Raw genomic sequence first — 26255 nt, 5'->3', positions numbered from 1 at the left:
TATTATTAAAAACTTTATTCTAAACTAGTCACAAAAACACATCAGAAATACATTAAAATTATGACGCATGCACTTAAATAATTCATATTGTTCAACCTATGTCGCAAACTTGTTTATTCAGCAAGCCTGACCTTTACTTTTTAAGCATAAATATACATTTTTATACATATTGCTTTACATACATATTTTCCCGTTGGCTTTATGGATTTTTTTCATTAATTAAACAAACTTTTCCTTTGTTCAAAGTTATCCTTATAACTACAAAATGACCCTATATATAACATTTGAGAATATGAAAATTTCTTCAATGCAAATTTGCTTTCATATCTTTCGACTTTAAACTTTACTTTGGTTAAACTTACTTTACTTTACTCCACTTTACTCAATGCGAGAGAAATTTTTTAATTACTCAATAATGGCATTGCGATTTTACATTAAATCATTTTATAATAACATTTAATCGATACATTTGAAAAGTTTATTTTTCTTCCTTCAAAACCATTTAGTATACTCCTACAAAAATCTATTTTAATGCAATGAGGTTTTAAAGTGACATTCTGCCATTTAACTGTCAAGTTAAGAAGAGTAAGTAATATATTAATAAAGATTTATGTAAGTGTTTGATAACTACATTTTCAAGATGTTAGAAGTTTTGTTTGCTGCAATGAATTAATCAATAAATCTAAAGATAAAAAAGAAAATAGGAATTACATCACAAAATGATAAAAATATGACATAAAGTAATACAAAAATGAAAACATATAAATAACCCTTCAAAACTAAAGAAGTTTGGTCACGACTGCATTTTTTTTACATATATCATCACTATTATTATTTCTTGATAATACATTCAGGCGGTATCTATCATCACAATTTCTAAAAATGAAGTTAATGCTATTTACTTATAAATCCATCAGTTCCGATATATAACACAAACCTTTTGATATTCATCACTTTATTTACACAGTTATTAATACTTGATGATTTATTCAACTTTTATTCAACAAAGTTATTCAAATTTGATGATATTTTCATCATTTCCGGTATGTAATGTAAAGTTCTTCAATATTTGACTAATCGATTTGATAACATTTCAATGTTTATAAGATGGTTATTAAAGTTGATGATATATTCAGGAATTACTTCCTGTATGTAAAAGGTAAAGCTACCGATATTTCATTTATCACTTTCGGAAACATTACAATGTTTATGGGATAAAGTTGCTGATATTTGATTTATCACTTCCGGTAACTTTGAAATGTTTATAATGTAAAGTAATTAATATTTGATTCAAATATCAATTACTTTAAATGATGATATAGAGGATATTTGTTTAGTTCAGTGTAAGATCGGCATTTATTACATGCTTTTCGGTGGTTTATAGAAATGTATCAGTGATATAAAAACTGGTAATTTCACTGTTTCAGTGAAATTCCAGCGTGCACAGAACTGGGTACCAACTTAATGACGTGACGTCGTAAATGACGTCACGTTGTATTATCATTTGGCGCGCTTTTCATTGAAGTTTAATGTTTTTTAAAACGTTTTTTTGCATATAATAAAAAAAAATTGTTTAGTTTAGTGTAAGATCGAAATATATTTCACCTTGTGAACACCAAAAGTTCATACCTTTTGGTGCTTACTCGGTGAAATATATATTTAATACTTCAGGTAACTTTGCAATGTTAATTTAGTTAAAATTATTGATATTTGGTGATATATTAATCATTTCTAATAACTTTACAATGTTTATAAGGTAATTTGATGATACATTCAACATTTCCGGCAACTTTACAATGTTTATAAATAAAAGTTACTTTTATAATGTTTATAAAGTTACTGATATTTGATTATATATTCTGGGTAGTACTGATTCATATCAAAGAGACAAAATATTCTTGGACGATCTGTGCTGTCAACACAGCAATCATACAATTTAGATGGATCTTTGTCATTGATTGGTGGCGGTCTCTTATACTTCGGGTCTCCATGTGTCCATTTCCCTGCTAACACGCGGCACTGGAACATAAATTTATGTCCACTAGCATCCGCCGAAGCGTACCCATCCGAATACTTTGCATCTGATTGGCTAGGTAAAGTAAAACTGGTACAGGGCATCATCTACATACTGGTTTTCCCACATGCATGTATAAGTAGCCACTAACATATAAGTTTTGTCTTACAAAGTGGGCCCAATTACAATGACCGATTCTGTCAAACTAACATAGCATAAGCGTATAAATGATATACTATTATGATTGAATTCGGTTTTATTAAAACACTCTATCCGAATCATATCTATTTTCATTACAGCTTTCACTGCAGTATTGTATTAAATAACAGGAAGACATATGTGTATTGATTGCTAAAATAGCAAATCTGACTTTACAAAAAAATATTATTATTTGCTGTGGTTTAATCCACGATCACTGCATAGTTTCGTTCAAGTTCAAGGGTCATTTGAATTCCTATACAAGAGATGTTTTAAGATTTAACATGATACTGACAAACCTTTTTAAGAACTCTTTAGTTGCCACGTCTGTACACATATCAATCGGCGTTTGTCCTTTATTGTTCTTCACTGAGATACTAGCACGTGCTTCGACAAGCATGCACGAGATCTGAATACCTGTATCATCATTTACAAGAGGAACCCCAAGTAATCTTGCAAGCTGTAATACAAATTTTGATATTTTCATTACACGTTAGGAGGTACAATGCTTGTTTATCCGATATACAAAATGGATGAGTAAATAAAGTACATATTAATTTAGGATCGGAATTTAACTTGAATTTAACAAACATTCGATCATGTATGGTGAAAAAAGTAAGGGATTAAACATGTGCATATGCTTATAACCTTATTGTATCTGCTAATGCATTTAATATGTGCCTCTGTAATCATGTTTTATATCTGGTAATTAAGAGTGACATTTTGTAATGCACGGCTAAAATGCTTCACGTGTAGTCACGGGTGACAATTACAATACCCGATAGTACTTTATGTGACACGTTTACCACTTACCGTATCTGATAGTGAAAGGGCTAATTAAAATTCGGCAAATAAACCACTTACTATATACGATAATGTACTGCTAATATGAAGTACGTGTACCGTATACTGTATCCTGTAATACATCGCTAATATGTGGTACCAGTACTGCTCACTTACCTTATAGTGTATCGCTAATATGTGGTACGTGTATTGATCACTGAACCTTATAGTGTATCGCTAATATGTGGTACGTGGATCTCGAGGTGTATCGCTAATATGTGGCACGTGCACTATTTACTGTATCTAATAGTGAATCGCTATTATGTGGTACCAGTACTGCTCACTTACCTTATAGTGTATCGCTAATATGTGGTACGTGTACTGATTACTGTACCTTATAGTGTATCGATAATATGTGGTACAAGGACTGCTCACTCTACCTTATAGTGTATCGCCAATATGTGGTACCAGTACTGCTCACGACATATCTTATAGTGTATCGCTAATATGTGGTACGTGCACTATTAACTGTATCTTGTAATACATCGCTAATTTGTGTCAAATGGACCACTAATCATATCTGAATGTAACTATAAACCATAGCATGTGTATAACACACCTATAAAATATAGAATGTGTACCACTTACCGTATTTGGTAATGCACAGCTAATATGGGACACGTCTACCGTATATGATAGTGCATCACTTGCCGTATTTCACGTTCAGTATGTGTAAGACTTATTACTTTATTTAGTAATGAAGCTAAAATGACGGCCGTGTACCACGTCTGATAGATCTTAACTAATACATGGCACGTATATCACTTCTCATATCTGTTAGTGTGCATCCTAAAATGTAGCACATGTACAATTACAACTTACCGTATCTGGTAGTGCTCGACTAATCTGTGCCACGTGTAAAGCTGTATTACCATCATTGTCTTGGGCATTTACGTTACAGCCTGTAAAGAGGAACAAACACAATGATTGGCATCTTCGTTAAAGAACTACTAAATTATATATCCATATGTACTACTCAACAATTGCTAAGTACCAGATAAAGTTTCTTAATATATTATGAAAAGTTTAGGATTCATTTATTTAGTTTGATTCAGCAATATTTCGTGATGGTCCAAAACCAAAATGCAATAGTTATGTTTTATTGGGTAGGACTCGCCATCTGGTCATAGAAAGCATGCACCCCTCGTTTTTCTGCTTCTTTTAGAAGTAGCAGAGACATATTGTTGTTCTGATACATCGATATTACAAATCTATTGTCACTCAAAGGTCAGACTTTATTGCATTGGTCACGGCATTTGAGTGAAGCAGAGATATGAAGAGTTGTAATGACTGCGGAGCAATTGGGTGGGGGCACACACCGTGAGGTTGATGTGGTACTTGATTTACACCACACGAATGTTACCAAAGTACACCCATCTGCTACGGTTGTACTAAACAGAGGTACACTGACTGGTCAGCGGTACATCGGTGAGATGTTAGACACCCAGGTCAGGCTGTAAGCCGGGGTAGTAGTCGATCAGTTCATTTCAATAGACGATAATGTGCGTCCTACAGAGCCAAAACTACGTACATAGAAGTGGTATCAACCGCTTTGACTGGCACGTTCGATCACCCAACCTAAGATAAGAGCTGTAGATATCAGCTAACAAGGTGCGACATAGAAGCATCAAGAAGCTTGTCGACACAAGAATGGGCCACCATCCCGGCTTGGACTGTCACAATTGTATTATACAGTGATACAATGTCACGATTATCAATATTTCTAGGAAGATAATCTTCATGTATATCGTGGCTGTAGTCTTACCATATGTCAGCAATAACTCCACAATACGTTTATGACTTTGACTGACAGCAACAATTAGTGGTGTTCTACCGTTCCCGTCTGTAGAGTCCTTATTTGCATTTGCCTTTAAATAAAATGGGCATTTTATTAACAATTTTCCATAATATAAAACTGGGCTCAAAGATAACCAGGATAAAAACTGAGTTTTGATGTATACTCCAAACATTAATAGAATTAGAATTTAAATGTTCGTTCTTAATTTAGTGTACTTATGTTTATCACTTTTTGAGGGATAAGTGTAAATTACAGTTAACATATGTATGCAAATTATCCACAAAGTTGAAGATAAGAGTACATGTAAATTACAGTGACCAATGCGGGGAACTTATCCAACATGTTTATGATTAGCAAGAACTAGTTAGAGAAAAAAATCTGTGACGATGTAAGCAAACTATCCATAATGTTTACTAGGATAATAGATAGATGAAGTCATCAATGTGGGCAAGTTTTCCATGGTGTAATATAAAGTGGGCAACTTTTCCATGGTGTAATATAAAGTGGGCAAGTTTTCCATGGTGTAATATAAAATGGGAAAGTTTTCAGCACTGTGTAAGACGGGGACAAATTATACCCAATGTTTAGAATCAGATAAATGTAGAGTAACAAGTTATCAGAATTATTGGTTGTCATGAGATTAAATCAGTAATTTGCAACGACGTACGTTTGTTTCCCTTTTCATCAAAAGAGCACACGTATTGTGGTGATTATTACATCTCATATTTTAAGTTGCACTGACAGTTTATCACTCAAAAAGTGTAAAACATTGTTTCTAATTTATATACCTTCAAGAGCCCGCTGGCTATTTCTACGTGATCGTTTGCAGCACAAATGTGCAAAGCGGTAAAACCCTCTGGCATCTTTAGGTCAATAATAGATGGCTTGTTTGATATGATTATTTCAGCAGCCCTGGTATATATATAGACATATAAAACATTTATAGTGAAAATTATGTTAAATTGTCATGTCATATAAAAGTATACAATAACATAAAACAAATAACAAATAGTGACAAGATAATAATCATGTTTGGCTTTCAGCACAGGAGTAGATTGTTACCAGGCCATATTTCCAGCTCTTAAAGAGACCGTTGACCTAAAACGTGGCATAGAATGTATAATGGAAATCTGCACAAAAACTTACTGTAAATGTTACAATCAAGATATGAGGAAAGACACTTCTGGATAATCCTGCTCAGTATGACTTACCACATGAAAACATTTAGTCACATGATGAGAAAATGTGCAATCTGACAGGGGCTCAAACCCGGGACCCTCGGAATACCGAACAGAGACTGTACTGACAGGACTATCCTACTCCCATGATTACTGAACAATTCTTAGCGTAGAAAATATACCAGCAACTTATTTAAAGTCCAAAATGGCACCATTAAAGCCTTAAATAATTACTGAAAATTTCTAAATGATTGCACAATTTTCAAATACATCAATGTCTCAATTATTGTAATTTCTAAAACTCAATTAGGTCTGAACATTTAAGAAGTACATATACCTTCTACAATCTTTGAGAGCTGCCCATTGTAGCACGTTAAAACCTTTGCCGTTACTAACGGTAAAGTCCGGTTTTGGGGACTTAAAGATGGTTTCTACTAGATAATTCTGTTTTCTTTTCTGTATTATGCAGTCGTGCATCGGACTATCACCATCTTCATCCTGTAATTACATGATTTGTAATTACTTATGTTATACAACAAAACAATTAATCAAGTTATTCCATTTTAATTAAATTCCAAAAAAATACGCTACAAAATATATAATTTCCACGAAACCTTATTTCTTTAACAAGTTAACATAGAACTTGATAATTATTATTTATTTAATGAGTACATAAAAGAAGCACACAAACTAGTTCAAATAACAGATATATCTTTTGAAATTGTAAGATTCGCCTTATTTTTTTGTCACGGAACATAACTTTTCATTTTACCTTCAAATTGACGGAAGCGCCACTTTTGATGAGCAGTTTGGTACAAGGGACATTACCCTTTCCTATCGCGATATGAAGACTTGTCTGCCCCTTTTTATTCTGTATATCTAGTTTGGCTCCCCTCTGTAATAACAGAGTCATGGCCCCTTCTTCTTGCCTATCATAAATAACAAATAATGCCTTAAAACAAGATATTTCCGTAATATAACGGTACACCCGAGTATTAAATGTTTTATTAATATTGTGAAATATAAACCCTTCATGGCCCTTGTCTGATGCTTTATAGCATGTAAGATGAGCGATTTTCAGTAAAATGCAGCTAAGTAATGCATTCAAGCAAAACAAGGAAAAATTGATTTGATTTGGTTCTATAAAATGTTACATAATTTCCAAAAATTGGAAATATTAGATAATCTGGCGCTAAATAAACATTTAGTTAATTTAGCTTTATTTCAAAAGCAATTTAATAACGTTTAGAATTAGAGACTTTTCTCAATAAAACTACAAAGTAAAATTTTTTTTACTGTGTATTGTGAGTGCTAAAAATGTCGCATATTTTACCCAAAAGAAGCAAAAGTAAACACATTTCGCCAAATAAAATAAAAAAGAGGAATGTTTTACCATGGGTGGGGGTGGCAAAATCAAAATAAACATATTATAGCCAAAGAAGCAAAAGTAATAAGTAGCATATCACATATATCACAAAAAAAAAGTTACAAACATTTTGTCCACACGGATCAAAAGTAAAAATTAACATATTTAATTCAAAAGAAGCAAACGTAAAAAGTCACATATTTTGCCAGTAAAACGTCACATATATTGCCAAAATTGAGGAAAAATCAAACAAGCAAAAAAAGATCGACATATTTCGACACATAAGAAAAAAAGAAAAAAGTCACATATTATCCAAAAGAAGCAGAAGTAAAATTAAACATATTTTACCCAAAAGAAGCATAATGCAGAGCAGTGTCGCCTTCATTATCAGTACTGTTAACATCAGCTTTATTTTCCAATAAGAACCTAACTACATCCATCTTTCCTTCATAACACGCAAGCTGTAGAGCGGTTTTATCTTCATGTTTTGCATTTACCTGTATTATACATAATCAAACTGCAAATTACCTTTATATGCCAAACATGACGATCACTTATTCCAAACTTTTAAAGTATGTTCATTTGAAATTTGAATTATTCTATAAATGAATTTATCAACTAAAATAACTTATTAACACTTATTCTGATCATCATCAACATTCAAAATTTGCATATGTACTATTTATAGTATACTTTTTCTGATATTTACATTGCTTTCCCCTTTAATTAGATCGGGGATATATAGTACTGGGATAAGACACGTGCTATACAGGAAACGAAATTATTATTTTTTCTCGGCCTTAGGTTAACATCAGTTGACCGGGTATTACTGATCCGTTGGGTACCTTTCTCAAAGCTGCAGAATTGTGTTTTTTGAAAATGCGATTTTGTCTTTGAATAGTTGAATTGATAAATGAAATGTCATCACGTGGCGTTACATCGGGTCTACGTTTTTTATTTTCACCCTACCGCAATTTACACGAAACAAAAATTCTGAATAATATCAAATTTCAGTACAAACTAAACCTTTGTAGGATCAATACATTTCTGCAAATTTTGATACCGAATTTTAACTTTTTTGCTTATGTATAAAAACAGAATTTCCAACACACTTTCTTTTGCATTTTTGTATCATTGCCGTACCTTTTCCGGATTTTTGCGAACTATAGCTTGGACTCGTGCAATATCTCCTTTAGCGGCAGCTTCGACAACAGACATGTCACCATTATCATCATCCGGAACACCTCGGAGAAGACCAACAAATAAATCAGCTAGGGCACCGGCAACACCTGTAAGAACCAAGCAAACTTATTTCATTAATTTACTCAAATTTAAAGGTAAACAAAAAGAAAAATACAGAGGGACAAACACATCGTATTAAAAGAAAGGGGTTCATCGTGATTGATTTCTAGTTGCTGCTTTTTTAATTCAGTAAAGATACATTATACAGTGCAAATACATAATAGATAGTCATTGGACTGTACATTACGGGAAATACGAGTGCACGAGGCTATTTGATTAGTTCTAGTCTTATTTGGGTCTCAACCGTATATAGCCAACGCTGGTTATTAGATGCAAAGAAAACCGCGTTATATGATAAATAATGATAGATGAAGATGGAAACATTGAATTTGTAAAAATGAAATATCGCATAATAACCGGTCCTATTGTAAAGCATAATAGAACAGAGCAAAGTATTATTTTCTTTGACATAAAGTGTAAAATTGATAATCAAGGCTCCAAAATATATTTGGAAATCAAAGAAACATAAATATACATTCAAAATTTATTTATATTGTTTGAGTTAGGAAGAAAAGCCAAAACAAAGGTATTTCATTGTTGTTCTGTTTTACATATTACAGCGGTAATGTATGGACCTGTTCTGTTTTACATATAACAGCGGTAAGGTATGGACCTGTTCTGTTTTACATATAACAGCGGTAAGGTATGGACCTGTTCTGTTTTAATTTGTTTTACCTTTCATGTTCTACATTTGTTTTATACTTACGTTCCATATCACGCTGCATCTGTTTAAGGTCATCAACTTCACCATGTTCCATTTCAGATTTTGTTAGGTCTGGTGCCTTTTTGGACATTGCTTGGTCCTCAAGCGGGCAACAACAGACCGGGCTATATATCCATACCCGGTCTCCGACTTTAACTCTAACATCACCGTCTGAATCTATACGGGCAATACGGCCTATAGCGCCTAATGTCTGAAATAACGTTAGATGCAATACTTTGTCAATCAACTTACCAGAAATGCAAGTTATATACCTGATAGAAATTTATTATAATAACATTGTAATATGTAAACTCTACAAACGCACAGCTCTAACACTACATAGATCTCTTGGTAAAGGTTATGTCATACGTTTTGACAATAAAACTCGTCATAGTTAATTAAAATGTAATTGAGATAGACACGAAACCAATCATCCTTCGTGTTGAATTTATATCCTTTACCATTTTCGCAAAATGAATGACATATTATTTGAAGTATTACCGATTTCATTTCGTCATTCCAGCCTCCATGGCCTTCTTGAAGTTCCTTCACCGTGTTGTCATCCTCTAGTATAGTAATTACTTCGCCCGGGGAAAAGCTGTGCAACTAAATACATTTTCAACCAAAAAATTACTATGCTTTATGTCATATATTCGAAACTCATTTTTTCGCTAACAAAAGTTTTTTTTTATATATATATTACACCGCATGGAAACTTTCTCTTTAAGTAAGTAAAACATATTTCTACAGAACCAATCTTCGGAGACTGCTATGAAATTGCTTAAGGTTTGGATTAGGATTTCTATAACATGCATGTAAGTAGGAGAAGTGGCACTACCTGACTACAGACCTTCTAAAAAGTGGGATATACTGAGTAGGTGCATTAATTTTGATAACATTTACAAGACCTTCTAAAAAGTGGGATATACTGAGTAGGTGCATTAATTTTGATAACATTTACAAGTGTCAAACAACGGTTAAATGGATAATGTCTGTTTTAACAAGTAAATCTAATATTCATATTAGAACAAAAAAGTCTTGAAAAACGGGTGAAGTCATTTCTTTTAAAAATGGTCACAGTTGATAATCACCCTGTATAAAGCCTGTCTGTTGATCGTCCATATTTTCCCGTCCGTATACTGAACACGGGATGCTTTACCGTCATATAACATTTTTATCACAGTCCCAACTTCGTCTATACACTATATAGAGAAAATAAAGATAGTACGTTCTTTACCAAATTTATTTAAGGTCCATCAAGATCTTGCATCACCAGTAAATTATTGCTATAAAAATATTCTTATTTAATCATTAAAGTACAGTAAGAAAATCGAATAGTTTTATTCATAACTTACAGGCCCAAATTCAATTTAAATCATCACCATTACATATATCAAGTAGAGTGTTAACTCAATATTATCAGATAGCTATCATATATCTATAATTCATGTAAATCATGATGTTCTTGCCTGAAGCATTCCATCACTCCACCCACCATAGGCTTGGTGTTCTTGTAACCTTTTAAAATGCTCCTTATCTAACGAAACTCGAACTTTGTCACTGTTTTTCAAAATTATCTCACCTGGGTTGACAATATCTAAAGTAAAATGCAAATATTATCAAACTTCATGTTTTGTATTTAGATTACTAGTATAATTATGATATATAGTTTTCTTAATAAGAACATATATAGTATACATGTAGCTCCACTGATTCGAAACCGTATGCTGCATTAAAATTACGTAAATGAATTAAATCAATTTGCACTCCTTCTTGGTTAATGGTTGCCCTAAGAATGTTATTTCTAACATCCTCTTTAAATACTACATTGTATATTGTTCCTTGTCAGAAAGTCATCAGTTTTAAAGAAGTTTATTGTACGAACCATGGACGGTCCAAATATGCCAAAAATAACAGGTTGATACCCATAGGACTACTTGCAGTGTTTCTCTACTACTAAAGACAGAAAGCCGCAATATAATCTTACTTCAAATTCAAACATGCAAAGTAACAGTTGAAAAAAACTGCAGCAGTATCGTAACGTTAGTATCGTTCAAAGTCAGTATTCTTTGGTATAAGTTTTGCTTAAAGCTGCGGTCTCACTTACTCCCGGCAAAGCCCAGGACCACCCCGGTAAGTTATCGGATGATCCGGGACGATCCGGGGTGAAATTATTGTTGCGGTCACACTTACCCCGGCAGCACTACGGTAATTCCCAACTAACCACCCAGGATGTGCTCCGGACCATCCAGGCAGAGCCCAGGTGAAGCTACGGTTTATGCCGGTGCTTCCCCGGTCGTTCCCGGATGACGCCGGAAGAGCCCCTGTTGACTCAGGCAGAGCCCCGGTCGATCCAAGCAGAGCCCCGGCAGAGCCTAGGACGATCCAGGCGGAAGGGAAATGGGAAGGGTTTTAATACAAACAAGTGAAATCATCGCACGCAAATTGTCGTGATTCTTTTTAAATGAACCGGGCTTTGCCGGGACTCTACCGGGATCAACCGTAGCTCCATCGTCATCTTTTGGGGCTCTGCCGGCATGCACCGGGGCTCTGCCAGCCTTCACCGGGGCTCTGCCAGCATTTACCGGGGCTCTAGAAGCTCTACCGGCTATATCATGCCCCGTATCATCCCCTGTTTGTACCGGCAGAGCTACGGTGCTTCCCCTGTGTAACCCTGGTCGTACCAGGCAGAGCTAAGGATGCAGCCGGCAAAACTATACTTCCCGGATCATCCCGGACCACCCCGGTGATATTAAATATTTTATTCCATCCGGGGTTGAATGCCGGATGTTCCTGGATCATCCCGGACGTTGCCGGCAGAGTTACGGATGTACTCCGGTTGTTCCCAGTCGTGATCCGGTCGTTCCCGGATCACCCCGGACATCTACCGGGGCTCTGACGGGGCTCTGCCGGGGTGTTAGTGAGACTGTAGCTTAAGGTTTTACTGGAAAAATCTATTATTTTCTCAAATTATATCGGTTTCTGAAATAATACTATGGAGGAAAAAGAAATGAAATTACCAACAAGTGGGAGATGTTCTATATAGTAATTCCCAAAAGTCGCTTCCTCTGTATAGATAACATCCACGCATCCGTCCCCGCCCATTCTGTATGTTCCCTCTTTCTTTGTAGCTTTCCACTTTACCTTGACTCCGCCCCTTGGGGAGGAGCCTTGCCATGGCACAATAGCAAGAACCTCACCTTCATCTTCTCCTCCGCCTTAATTGACCAATAGAAACATTTTCATTTAAAAAGCCATGTTGTAAAGCAGCTTCAATGTTGGAAAAAAGTTATAAAACTAGTATAGCATTGCCTTGACAATGTCTCAAACAGGGTGTAAAATAACATTTCAAAATATAAATATAAATGATAATACTTTAAATAAGAAAATGTTATAAATTGTTGCTAGGTTACCATCATCGTTTTTCCACTTCCAGTGAGGTCCCCGCATTACTAAAGCACCTTTAAATACACCTTGTATCTCCTTTGGTTTTGTGAAACGTCTTGGTGACACAGGGACGCTACATAATATGAAAAATATGTCAAATTATACAAGAACATACAAGAACAGTCTTTGTGGCGTTCTCTTGATGAATTACTTACGAAAATAAGAAACAGAAAATCAAAATCATCGAATCATGATGATATACATATATTGTATGTTGAATATCAAATATGCTCAGTTTCTAGGGGGAAGATACGAAATTTTGTCACATCAAGAAATAAATGTCGATATTTAACGAATGCGTGATTTAAATCTTTATTCAATGGGCAGTGACTGGATTCAGATTTTATATATTATAGTGTAAATTTTCCCTTCAGTATCTTCAGATTTAAGAATAAATTAAAGGCCTAGTATTTACACTTAAATCTTTCCATTTATTGTTTGGACAGTAATGTCAGCACATAGATACCGGTATACAACTTGCACTATGACATTTTTTACTTTTGCTTTATTGGAAAGTAAAAATCAAATGACTACGTACGCTACAATATTTTCGACTTCCAAGCGCATGAAACTGTGAGAGAGGTCGTGTTTTCCCGCCATATAACATGACGTACACAAATCAAAGTCGTCACAGGCCGAACATTTCCATCTAAACCCGATAACTGGCGTCTCCTGACACACGTCACATGTTATACCTTCGTGACGTACACCTGTTATAGACAACTTTAATTAATATATTAAGTTATATATAAATATATACTTTAAGCTGGTGTAAATGATGTGAACGGAATTGATTTTTTTATTACATTTAAAAGTCTTCGTACATATCACATCTAATTCGCCATCTAAATAGAGGATATTGAATGAGTGTAAGTTCAATACTGAATTAATTGAACGAGTTGAATAAAATTATATTATGAGACCCTCTGGCGAGCATATCATTTTATTCAACGAGTTCAATAAATTCAGTAATGAACTTACACAAATTTAATATTTTATTTATCACAAACGCTAACACTTAGCGCGTCTTTACACTATGTTTGTATAACGCAATTGACGTCACGTCAAAATATATGCACGGCCGTGCAATACCATTTTTACGGAGTCGCAAATTGGCACGAGTATGTGATAAAATTTCATATGTTTTGTTATAAAATATTTTGATGGGATGGAGTCCTCAATCAAAGTGTCTGCTATCTTTATATATCTAAAACAAACTATTTTGAAAGTCAAGTCCTGCACGTATCAAAACCTTGCTCAATGTTCTATAGTGTTTTAATCTTATGGTATACATGTACCACAAAGTACATTACACATAAGAGCTATTCCCCCATGAAGTATCAAGCCGATAACTCCTAAACATTTTGAATTATCACCTCGACTAAAACTAAGCATGAAAAATGATAAAGCGCTGTAGATACAACAAAAAATGAAGTAAAGAGTCTTTTTTCATTTGATCTGAAACTTATCAACTTATAAAGTTGCAAGTTGGTATCTTAGATATTTTTTTTGAGTTTTGTTCCTCTGAATTTATGCATGAGAAATTAGTCAAAGTTATGATGTTGAGAGATGTCATTCTTGTCAAATACATTTCTCCTTACTGTTTCACGGGGGAGGAATTGTTACACGGAGATGGAGTTCTTCTGATAACTTGATGAAAATGGACTAAGTGTTTGTTGTTTTTTTTGTTGTTGTTTTTTTCCACACATCTTAATCATCAAATTCTAATTTAGCACCTCAAACTCTCTCGTTAAAGATGAAAACTATCATTTTTGACGAGTTTTTCGACGAATTACACTTCTCCTAAATGTAAGAAATAACATATAATGTATATGTTATGGTTTTGACAAATGTCAATCGTGATAAATAACAAAGGCACAGACCCTTAAATCATGAAACCTCACGTCAAAAACTATGCACGGCCTTACAGGTGTAAGAGCGAAAATATGAAGCGTCATTACACCTGATTACTATAAAATCAACGAATAAATGAGATATAATTCGGAAGGGCACTTGTTTAAGGAAAATATGGTTACCGAATGACACACTTTTATGTTTAGTTTAAACATATTTATTTTAGCTCTATTGCGAAACTAGTTTTTGCAACATGAATTAATCACTTTCAAGTCCGCATCCTGATACTAACTTATTACTGGGGTCAAATGAAGACCGAATAGGGCTTGAACAAATGCTCTTTGGATTGAGAGGCAGACAACATAATCACTAGGCCACCACTTTTTTATGTTGAGATTAACAATAAGAAAGTATAGTCTTGTCTTACCAATTGGAGCGTTATCTAGCACTCTAAGATCATATTTTCGATCATTCCCCGCTCTATAACGGCGTTCTTGTCCGCTGTCCCATATCACGGTCACTTTGTCGTCTGATGACCCTTCCTTGGGTACATAGATAATTGTTCCTTGAAAAGTAAATTGTAGCAATTATACAAAATGTATTTGAAACAAAAGTCACATAAAATATCAAGTACAGTAGTGTAGGTTCTAAATGCTCTCGCTGAAAAATATCAGGGGTGAAATTGTCGTGCACACATTTTTTATATTTATTTTTGTAATCTGATTCTGTTTTCCATGAGCTGAACATATCTTTTTGATTTATATTGTGCATTTATAAATGGAGTTTCCATTCGGAAAAAGGCATGTATTTCTGCAGTAACATATATAAACGAGACAAAATGAAATGATCAAATGCAATACACTTTGTTTGTAGCATATAATTACAGGTGATCTATGTAGTTTGGAGGATACTAGTATAGCTACAGATGATCTACGTGGTTTGTAAAATATAGTTACAGGTGATCCACGTGGTTTGAAAGATATAGTTACAGGTGATCTATGTGGTTTGTAAAGATGAAGTTACAGCTGATCTACATGTTTTGGAAGATATAGTTACAGGTGGTCCATGTGGTTTGCAAGATATAGTTTCGGCAGATCCACGTGGTTTGAAAGATAAAGTTATAGGTGATCTACATGCTTTATAAGATATAGTTACAAGTGACCTACGTGGTTTGCAAGATATGGTTACCGGTGATCTTCGCGGCTTGTAAGATATAGTTTCAGGAGATCCACGTGGTTTTCAAGATATAGTTACAGGTGCTCTACGTGGTTTGTAAGAAATAGTTTCAGGAACGTGCTTTGGAAGATATACTTACAGGTGATCGACGTTGTTTATCAGATATAGTTACAGGTGATCTACGGGGTTTGGAAGACATAGTAACAGGTGATTTAAGTGGTTTCGAAGACATCGTTACAGGTGATGTACGTGGTTTTATAGATATAGTTATAGGTGATATTCGTGGTTTGGAAAATATAGTTACAGGTGGTCTACGTGGTTTGGAAACTAGAGTCACAAGAGATCTACGTGGTTTGCAAGATATAGTTACAGGTGATCTACGTGGGTTGTAAGATATAATTACAGGAGATCCACGTGGTTTGTAAGATATAGTTACAGGTGATCTACGTGGTTTGTAAAATATAGTTTAAGGATATCCATGTGGTTTGGAAGATATTGTTTCAGGAGATCCACGTGGTTTGGAAGATATAAATACAGGTGATATACCTGGTTTGGAAAACATAGTAACAGGTGATGTACGTGGTTTTAAAGACATAGTTACAGGTAATGTACATGGTTTTATAGGTATAGTTACAGATGATGTACGTAGTTTGGAAGATATAGGAACAGGTGATCTACGTTTTTTGAAGACATGGTTACAGGTGATCTACTGGTTTTGAAGATATAGTTATAGGTGATACACGTGGTTTGGAAGATAAAGTTACAGGTGACCCACGCGATTTGTAAGATAAAGTAACAGGTGATCTACATGGTTTGGAAGATATAGTTACAGGTGATCTATGTAGTTTGTAACATATAATTACAGGTGATCTACGTGGTTTGGAAGATACAGTTACATGTGATCTATCTGGTTTATTAGATAAAGTTACATGTGATCTACGTGGTTTGTAAGATATGATTACAGGTGATCTACGTGGTTTGGAAGATATAGTTTCAGGAGATCCACGTGGTTTGGAAGATATAGTTACAGGAGATCTATGTGGTTTGGAAGATATAGTTACATGTGATCCACGTTGTTTGGATGATATAGCTACAGGTGATCCACGTGGTTTGGAAGATATAGTGACAAGTGCTCTATGTGGTTTGTAAGATAGAGTTAAAGGTGATCTATGTGGTTTGTAAGTTATAGTTACAGGTGTTCCATGTGTTTGCAAGATATAATTACAGGTGATCTACGTGGTTTATATAATATAGTCACAGGTGATCTTCGTGGTTTATAAGATATAGTTAAAGGTGATCTAGGTGGTTTGGAAGATAAAGTTAAAGGTGATCTACGTGGTTTGTTAAATATGGCTATAGGTGATCCACGCAGTTTGGAATATATAGTTACAGGTGATCCTCGTGGTTTGTAAGATATGATTACAGGGGATCTATGTGGTTTGGAAGATATAGTTACAGGTGATCCATGTGTTTGCAAAATATAATTAAAGGTGATCTACGTGGTTTGTCAAATACAGTCACAGGTGATCTTCGTGGTATAGTTAAAGGTGATCTAGGTTGTTTGGATGATAAAGTTACAGGTGATCCACGTGGTTTCTACGATATAGTTACAGCTGGTCTTCGTGGTTTGGTAGATACAAGTAACGGTGATCTACGTGGTTTGGAAGATATGGTTGCAGGTGAAACACGTTGTTTAGAAGATATAGTTTCAAGATATCCACGTGGTTTGGAAGATATAGGTTCAGGAGATCCATGTGGTTTGGAAGATATAGTTACAGGTGATCCATGTCGGTTGCCAGATAAAGTTACAAGTGATCCACGTGGTTATGAAGATATAGTTACAGGTAATCCACGTGGTTTTGAAGATAAAGTTACATGTGATACACGTGGTATGTAAAATATAGGTACAGGTGATCCTCGAGGTTTGGAAGATATAATTACACGTGATCACGTCCTTTATTAGTTATAGATACAGGTCATCCACGTGGTATGAAAGATAAAGTTACAGGCGATACACGTGGTTTGGACGATATAGTTTAAGGTGATCTACGTGGTTTGTAAGATATACAGATACAGGTGATCAATGTGGTTTGTACGATAAAGTTACAAGTGATCCACGTGGTTTGAAAGATATAGTTACAGATGCTCAACGTGGTTATGAAGATATAGTTACAGGTAATCAACGTGGTTTTGAAGATTTAGTTTCATGTGATACACGTGGTATGTAACATATAGTTACAGGTGATCCACGAGGTTTGGAAGATAAAGTTACAGGTGATCACGTCCTTTATAAGTTAGAGTTACAGGTGATCCACGTGGTATGTAATATAAAGTTACAGGAGATCATCGTGTTTTGGACAATATAGTTAAAGGTGATCTACGTGGTTTGGAAGATATATAGATACAGGTGATCCATGTGGTTTGTACGATATAGTTACAGGTGATCCACGTGGTTTGAAAGATATAGTTACAGGTGATCCATGTTGTTTGTACTATAAAGTTACAGGTGAAACATGTGGTTTGTAAAATATAGGTAAAAGTGATCTACGTGGTATGTAAGATATAGTTACAGGTGATCCACGTGGATTGTAAGATATAGTTACAGGTGATCAACGTGGTTTTTAGATTTTGTTACAGGTGATCCAAGTGGTTTGGAAGATAAAATTACAGGTGGTCCATGTGGTTTGTAAGGTATAGCTACAGGTGATCTACGTGGTTTGTAAGATAGAGTTAAAGGTGATCCACGTGGTTTGGAAGATATAGTTACAGATGATCCACGTGTTTTGGAAGATATAGTCACTGGTGATGAAACCTGGATATTTAGAGACCCCTGTTCTTAAAAACCAAGTTCCCAATGGTAGTTCTGTTACCGGGGCGTTTTAAAAAGAAATCGATCTCACACTTGAAAAAATCTAGAGTTTGATGTGTCAGAAAAAACATCCATAAAGCCCTTACCTGACACCTTTTGACTTTTGGTTGTTTTCACGGGTAAAACAAATACTAGCAGGACGCCGGTTCAAATCATATCGCGGGATTGAGGTCAAACAGAATATATAAAGAAGAGAATAGTGCGGTACTCCGAACGTGGCTAGATCGTTGTAAAACGTGTTTGTGGGTAGACAGGGCATACTTTGAAAGGCTCGAATAAACAAGATTTTAGTATCTCGAACATAATCGAAAAAAGGTCCATGAGATCTCGTAGTGTTATATCTCACATTTAATTAAACGTTTCGCGTCCTGTTTTTAGTTCCATGAGTTATTCATAATATACATTTATTTGACTTTGCATGAGAGTTGGCTCAATATTTAGTCATATGGCTAAACTGTCTGACTTCAGGACTTTAATCCTCTACTCAGATCAATTATAAATCTTCCTTTTGAAACTTTAAGACAGATGTATTTTATTTTTTTAATATGGAGAAATTTGAAGTATCCTCTTAACATTGAAGTTAAAGTCTTAAATTAAGTTGCCCATGGTGACTGTAAATGAATATTATTCATACACGTATAAATGTGAGACCGTCAGATTAAATGTGCATGACCGTCAAATACTATCGTATAAGCTCAAACCATGACAAAAATCTTTAAAATAACTAACCGGCATGTCCTAGTCCACCATCTTGTTTTTTACTCTGCCAATCCGGTCCTTGAATCACTCGAATACCTGCTCGGATCTACAATACATATATCAATAATGAACTAAAATTCCAAACAGAGAAAGGGAAACGAAACTTTTTTCTAACAAATTAAATACAGTGAACTATTTACTGGTTTAACATTGTGTTATTTTCTGTGAAATATAGATTTTTTTAATGTTGCATTGTATTTGTAAAAGATACATTAGTATCGAAAACATAAGTTAATCACGGCATTCAGCTTCTTTGATTTGTTGATATGTAGTAACAGGAAGTAAAATGCCAAAGTTAAATTCTGAGAGATATGTGAATTAATCTTGTGTAGGCTAGATATTGAACATACATGTACAAAAGAGCACAATTTCTAGATTCGAAGTAAAATAAGTTGTGTAGTAGCAAACGTTTTTCCCCCCGAAAGTCCTCTGCATTATGCCGTTGGCTACCGATCTTTTACGGAAACTTCCGTAATTAAATCGGATAACCCTAGTTATAGAGGCCGTGGATGAAGAAAGTTTATCTGGCGAGGCGGAGGAATTTATTGGGTTAGCGAAAGGCGAACCCAAAAAATTCCGGAGCAGAGCCAGATAAACTTTCTCCATCCACGGCACCAATCTATTATCCTATTTATCCTGTCACGGTTTTTTTTTTAAAAAGAATTTTATTAGGCAAACTACCTTTAATCACACTATCGGAAATGTTTCTATATAAACAAAGAACACTGCGGTATACCGTACCACGCATATCGCTCGATATTATGAGGACTTTCATCCCATTTCGCGACTATGAACGTGGAAAGAAGGTAAGTTAAGTGACGATATTTAGTCATTTTGAATTGGTTTGATATAAATTTTATAGAAAAACAAATACTTCGATAATTTATCTAGTTACTGAAAACCCAAAAATGTTGAGAAATAGCTTTGAAATGTAATTAGGAGGTAAAATTCGTCTCTTTGCTCACGTGATAAATGAGCTCGGATCAGTCAAATTTGATGTTTTTGTGCATATACTGTTACGGTCTAGTGGGTCGGGGGACTTTTAAGTATGCTGGAACTGTATATTGGCACTCAGGCTTTTAAGGTATTAATGCAATCAGATACAGAACTGATGTGCTGTGTAGCTCTCCAACTCATTTGATAGTAATTAGGCAACACCGTTGTAAACAGTTATAAAATTTATTTAACAGTTAATACTTTAAATAACAATGTTTAAACAATTATGAACCATTAATATTAGTAAACAGCTCTCATAATAAGTCAAGACAGCTTACAAATAAATAATTTAGTACTGTTACGCCTTCAAAATAATATTTAGTACTGATGCACTAAAAAATCTCCGTGTTACGTGTATGAGTTTAACTCCGCGGTGACAATAGTTACCAGATTTACTTTAATAAACAGTGTAGTAAAAATACTTAAATGTTATATCATGTTAAAGTTATATAAAGTTCTAATATCAGATGTATAAAAATATTTAAGCTTTATATTTAAGTTAACTAGATATAATTCTAGTATTTAAAATAAACTTGACTTGTTTGTTACTTAAATTTAACATAAAATTTAAGATTTCAGCAGACAAATTAACGTACGTCTACTACCAAGAATTTCTAGATCTGAACTTTTTTTGTGACCAAGAATCTGCTGCTTTTATAGTAGGCAGTGGCAGAAATGACCAAAAATGGGTAAAATACCAAGAATTGGTAGAACCGACCCTGAATTGGTAGAATGGTAGCTACCCAAAAATGGTCGATACCAAATACGGGTAGAAAACTATCTACAAAAAACTGGTAGAAAACTGTCCACCAAAAACTGGTAGAAACTATCTACCAAAACCGGGTAGAAACTATTTACCAAAAACGGGTAGAAATTTATCTACCAAAAACGGGTAGAAAACTATCTACCAAAAACGGGTAAAAAACTATTTTAATTTAACCAAACAAAATGGCTAATTTTCCTAAGAAAAATTAAGACTTTAAATAAAATTTAACATTAAATATTATAATAAATAATTTACTTACCATAAAACAGGAAAAGTTACCTTAGTGTCACATAATACCGGGGTATTACAATACTTCCTTAAAAGAAAAACTTGAATCGAGCGAAATGTGATAATGATGATGATGTTTATGTTGTAAATGTTCAATCAACAATAGAACCTCAGATGATAGTGCATTTTGAGAATAAATACACATGTCAGTGTACCGAGTATTGCGTTGAAGTTGCCCGCCGGTGTCACGAGCATTGCTTTTTAGTGTAACGAGTATTGGTTATCAATATAGAGTAAATGCAAGTAGTAAACACAGAGTATTTCCTACATTTGATTTTAAATATTTCTTATTGTGTATTCTTATTTAACACTTTATGTGCAGAATATGCAGAGTTCGGAGGTACATGTACTTTACTGGAAACATCTGCGAATAATCCAGATTTTCATTCCTGCTCATGAAAAATCTCAGTCGAACGAACTCAGCAATTTTCTGTGTCGTTGCTATCGAAGGATCAACTTTTCCAGAACTTGTTAAAAATTATTGCATATCTTACTTTAAATAGTAAAAAAATACATCCAAAGTGCATTAATGCTGCCTCAAGGTTGTCAATATTAGACGGTATTGAGCAAGTGTGCCAAAATCTAATATCAACCGACTTCCTACTAAGCCAAAAATCTATATAAAGGTAACTTCACCTGCACTCTAGCAATGGCAGAACGTCTGCACGTGAATTTTGTTACGTCATTAGCAATGAGTTACCGTATGACTGCCGAGCGGGTACAGCTCAAAAAGCCGAATAATGGATTTTGATAAAATTATGATAAAGGGCAGCAGATGCAATAAAAAGGTTATGTTCCTTATAACCTTTTACCTCATAAAGGCGTGTTTTGAAGGCTTTACATCCCACCCCTTTGGGGCCTCAAATGATGTAAAACATGCGCTATTTAGGCCCTAAACACTGTTTTTTCGTTTGAGAAATGTTGTTCAAAAGAGTGATCACTTTTTCTGCGCCACCCCCATTAAAAAGATACATCAAGGGGGTGACACAGGGGGATGTGCCCCCTTCGGTTTGGGGGTTTGAAGTGGGGCAGTAGCCCCTCTAATCGCCGAGAAGATATGGGACTTGGGTGGGGGCTAAAATGGCCTCAGGTCGATTTCATGGTACCGTGTATTCAACGCCGAAAACCTTAGGCTTTATCTCAATCAATTGAGAAGTTGCTGCACCTTGAAATCAGTTTTGATGGGGAAAAAACAACGCAAAATAGAGATTTTTTTGCTCCGTTGTCATGGTAACTGGAAATTTAAAACTGAGCATGCTATTCCACAGGCTATGGTAAAGCCAACATTTGTGCTCAGTTTGATCAATATTGAAGCAATTTTTTTTATAGTTTCATAGCAGTTTGAACTTGTAACAAGTGGCTAAAAACAGCCATTTTTCGCAATGCTCATGCAGTAAAAGGTTAAGATGATACCGGCATGCTTGGACGGCATAAGCACTCTGGCCAATATTTTACTATGTGTGTGATATGTTTCTTAAGACAAACTTGCCCTGTAAAAACCTATTATTAATGTCATCTAGATATGTTTTGTTTAGAGATGGGTCTCCTTGATCACAGTTTCTTGAGACATGTATTTGAAGATTTTTATAGTCAATTTTGATGGTTCTACCCTGCTCCTGACCCTGCTTCCGACCCTGCACACACTTTATTTCATCCATAGTGTGATTTTCAATCAAATGGGAAATTAAATCTCTGCATTTGCCCGTAGGAAAAGAACAGTAATAACACCGAAAATTCATTGTTGAATCTGAAATATTTGAATAAATATTATATAAACAGTACATTATCAGCAAAATGAAATGGAATCGATAAACAGACGTGAAAATTATAACAAAAATATCGATTTTCCATACTAATGTGCTCATTCTGTTTTACAATACCCTGTACACTAAAGTTGGGCTATTTTGCAATACTCTGTACACTTAAAATCAATACTCGGTACACTTTCTTGTATCTTTTTTGGCCTGTACCTTTCTGTACTTTCACACTTTTGCCTGAAATTTGGACAAAACATACTTGGATTGTGAATAAAAAAATTGCTCGATTCAATTTTTTTTATATTGGTAATATAATAATTTCTAACGATTTTACAGTATCGCGGTCGGTATTTTCTAGTGAGCAGCGGATCGTTTAGGGGTAGTTTAATCAATTTTACAAATACCTGTAATACTTTTACGTCTTTTAGAGCTACAAAAATACCTCTAGATATTTAAAACCCGTTGAGATAAATGAAATAACCATTAGTTTGGAAAATATCGTCGCTGAACTTACCTTCGTTCCCCGTTAAAAGTCGCGAAATGGGATGAAAATCCTCATAATATCGAGCAATATCCGGGGTACGGTATACCGCAGTGAAGAAGGCCCGATACAACAATGCACTTGCCGTTCTTATTATCTCCCTGTGTATTTTCACATTGGGGACGCCATTTTGTTTGAAAAACAATTTTTTGTCGAATTTTGTTGTGAAAACTATCTAGAATGAAAGAAAATGGTCTAACTATGAAAATGAATTCGAACACCAATATCTTTTATTCATTTGTTAACGCTGTACAGACGTTTAAAGTATTGTTTACGTGACGTCACAATGTAGCGCCAAACAGCACGTGCAAAACGTTTTACATTTATTTCACTTTTTATAATTTTTATTTCGCTTGAAAAATTATAGAAACAAACAAAGTTTTATCAACGTATTCTACACACAGAGGATTTAACGACAGTTTTTTTTCATACCACTGGAACGGCCTGTAAAGAACGTTTCTATTGGAAACTCTGAGGCGAAAACAAACATAAAGTCCAACATTATAATAATAATTATATTTTTTCTTGAAAAGTAGTCCGGCAAACCACGTGATCAAGTGCCGTAGATCAGTAAAAATATACGGCACCTTGTTATCGGGCCGAAATTGATACAAGTGACAGGATAAACCTGACTATTGGCTGGGAATATTAGTATCGTCGTGCGCTTACCCGTGCACACGGTAATGCCTATATAAGGCACATTTTGGAATGTTTGGAGAATAGTTACTACGATTCTATCGAAACCTCGCACATTCGACCTTCAAATAAATTTAAGAACTTCACTGTATAACATGGAAAGGTAGAAAGTTATTAAATTGACAAATACATTTACATGTGTATATAAACTAGCTACAGTTGTTCGATTTATTTTTCCAAACATTTAATTCAAGAAAAAGTCCACTATACGATTACGGGGCATTGCCTAGACGCGGGCACTCGAACCACATCACACAAATCCCCGTCTACCACAGACGGATAGTTTTTTTTTCTTGGTAAATAACGGGAGATTGCTTTATGGAAAATAGCATAATTGGACTGTATTTTTTCTGTATGATCATCGGAGCATTATAATAGCCAGATTGTTTTTTGATTTTGATAATCAACTTGAGATTGTTTTACAAAAATGGGTGTAGCTGGCTGTTTTTAGTGCTTTTTTATATATTTTTGTCGTTTTGTGTTTTTGGTGGTGTTTTTTTTTTCTTCTTTTCTAAGGGTAATGTGTTATTGTTGTCGGGTTTGTTTTTTTCTTGATGATCACCTGAGAATTATTTGAATATAATTTAACTATAAATGAGCCGAATGCCTGTGAATTTTCTACTTTCGATTTCCGTTCACATTACATTACGTTATACACTTTCGGGTTTGAAGTCAACTTTGCAAAATAAAATGTTTAGTAAGATAATGTAACTTACATACATCTATCCAATTCCAATTCAAGAGTAATTGAAGTTAACTCTGTAAGCACAAATATAATGTCAGAGAAGCAACATGATTGTGCATGCATGAACTCTTTATCACAAATTCTTTGAAAGGAAGTTATTCAAAAAGAAACTACGACCGTTTTCGAAACCCGGAAGGTATAAAATAAATCGAACTCGACTGACGTATACTACTTTATAAACTCTAATATCGCTGTACATAATACAGCCGTGTCATTGTCTTTTGAATTAAATAAATACCATGCATCAGTACTGTTTTTTTATACTTCTCTTTATTTAAAATAAATAATATTTACAATAACATATAAGGAATCACGTGACTTTTATGGTAACGTGTACAGACAATATGGCGGCCTAAACACCTCGCTTTGAACGTGCCTTTAAGGTAATTCTTTATTATATTCCTTTAACTTGCAGTCTACGCGGAATAAAGAATTGTTGCCGCCTATACCTCATTTTCCACCCATGTGCTAATTGATTTTACAAACACTCAAATATTCAGCAGGAATTTTCAATGTTGGCAAGTATTTTGCGGGTAACATTTTATTAAGCTTTTTTTCCTTGTTAACTCGGCGTTGTTTCATCAATTACTCAAAAATACAAATTTTGCGTGAATGTTACCCGCAAAATAATTGTCCACATTTGAAAATTCCAGTTGAATATTAAAATTTGACTGTTTGTAAAATCAACTAGCGCATGGGTGGAAAATATGGTACAGGCGACAACAATTCTTTATTCCGCGTTGGCTGCAACAGGTCTCGTATGTAAGTCAAAGGAATATAATAAAGAATTACCTGAAAAGGCACGGTCGAAGCGAGGTGTTAAGGCCGCCATTTTATCTGTACGTGTTACAATGTGAAAGTCACGTGATTCCCTACCGTGGATATTGACTTAGCGCACATTATATTGGACACACTCGGCATCTCTAGCGATATTGACCTAGCTCGCAAAATATAGGACA

General features: G+C 34.6%; 1 protein-coding gene across 1 annotated transcript; it reads right to left on the bottom strand.

Moving 5' to 3' along the window:
* On the bottom strand, window positions 1–25417 carry LOC132759701 (E3 ubiquitin-protein ligase MIB1-like). The gene is made up of 19 exons (XM_060751519.1): window positions 25268–25417; window positions 19478–19553; window positions 15131–15268; window positions 13388–13559; window positions 12816–12922; window positions 12423–12620; window positions 10872–10999; window positions 10494–10604; window positions 9904–10008; window positions 9406–9613; window positions 8541–8686; window positions 7746–7894; window positions 6804–6960; window positions 6369–6529; window positions 5642–5765; window positions 4821–4923; window positions 3878–3957; window positions 2497–2672; window positions 1–2089 (listed from the first exon to the last, which is right to left on the bottom strand). Exons 1-19 carry the CDS (start codon window positions 25271–25273, stop codon window positions 1837–1839), a joined length of 2598 nt encoding a protein of 865 aa, XP_060607502.1. The 5' UTR covers window positions 25274–25417; the 3' UTR covers window positions 1–1836.
* Window positions 25418–26255: the final 838 nt, after the last annotated feature.

This window comes from Ruditapes philippinarum, unplaced genomic scaffold (assembly GCF_026571515.1).
Source record: "Ruditapes philippinarum isolate M1 unplaced genomic scaffold, ASM2657151v2 ctg14215_1_1_1_1, whole genome shotgun sequence".
Classification (NCBI taxonomy): domain Eukaryota; kingdom Metazoa; phylum Mollusca; class Bivalvia; order Venerida; family Veneridae; genus Ruditapes; species Ruditapes philippinarum.
Note: the sequence above shows the minus strand (reverse complement) of the source record. Positions and strands in the feature narration are given on the sequence as shown.

Excerpts from the sequence above, each read along its gene's own strand:
- LOC132759701 (XM_060751519.1), bottom strand. Across the intron at positions 11,000-12,422 it reads AGAACATCTCCCACTTGTTG|ATATTGTCAACCCAGGTGAG; the intron begins GTAATTTCATTT and ends ATTTTACTTTAG. Across the intron at positions 9,614-9,903 it reads GGAATGACGAAATGAAATCG|ACATTAGGCGCTATAGGCCG; the intron begins GTAATACTTCAA and ends ACGTTATTTCAG.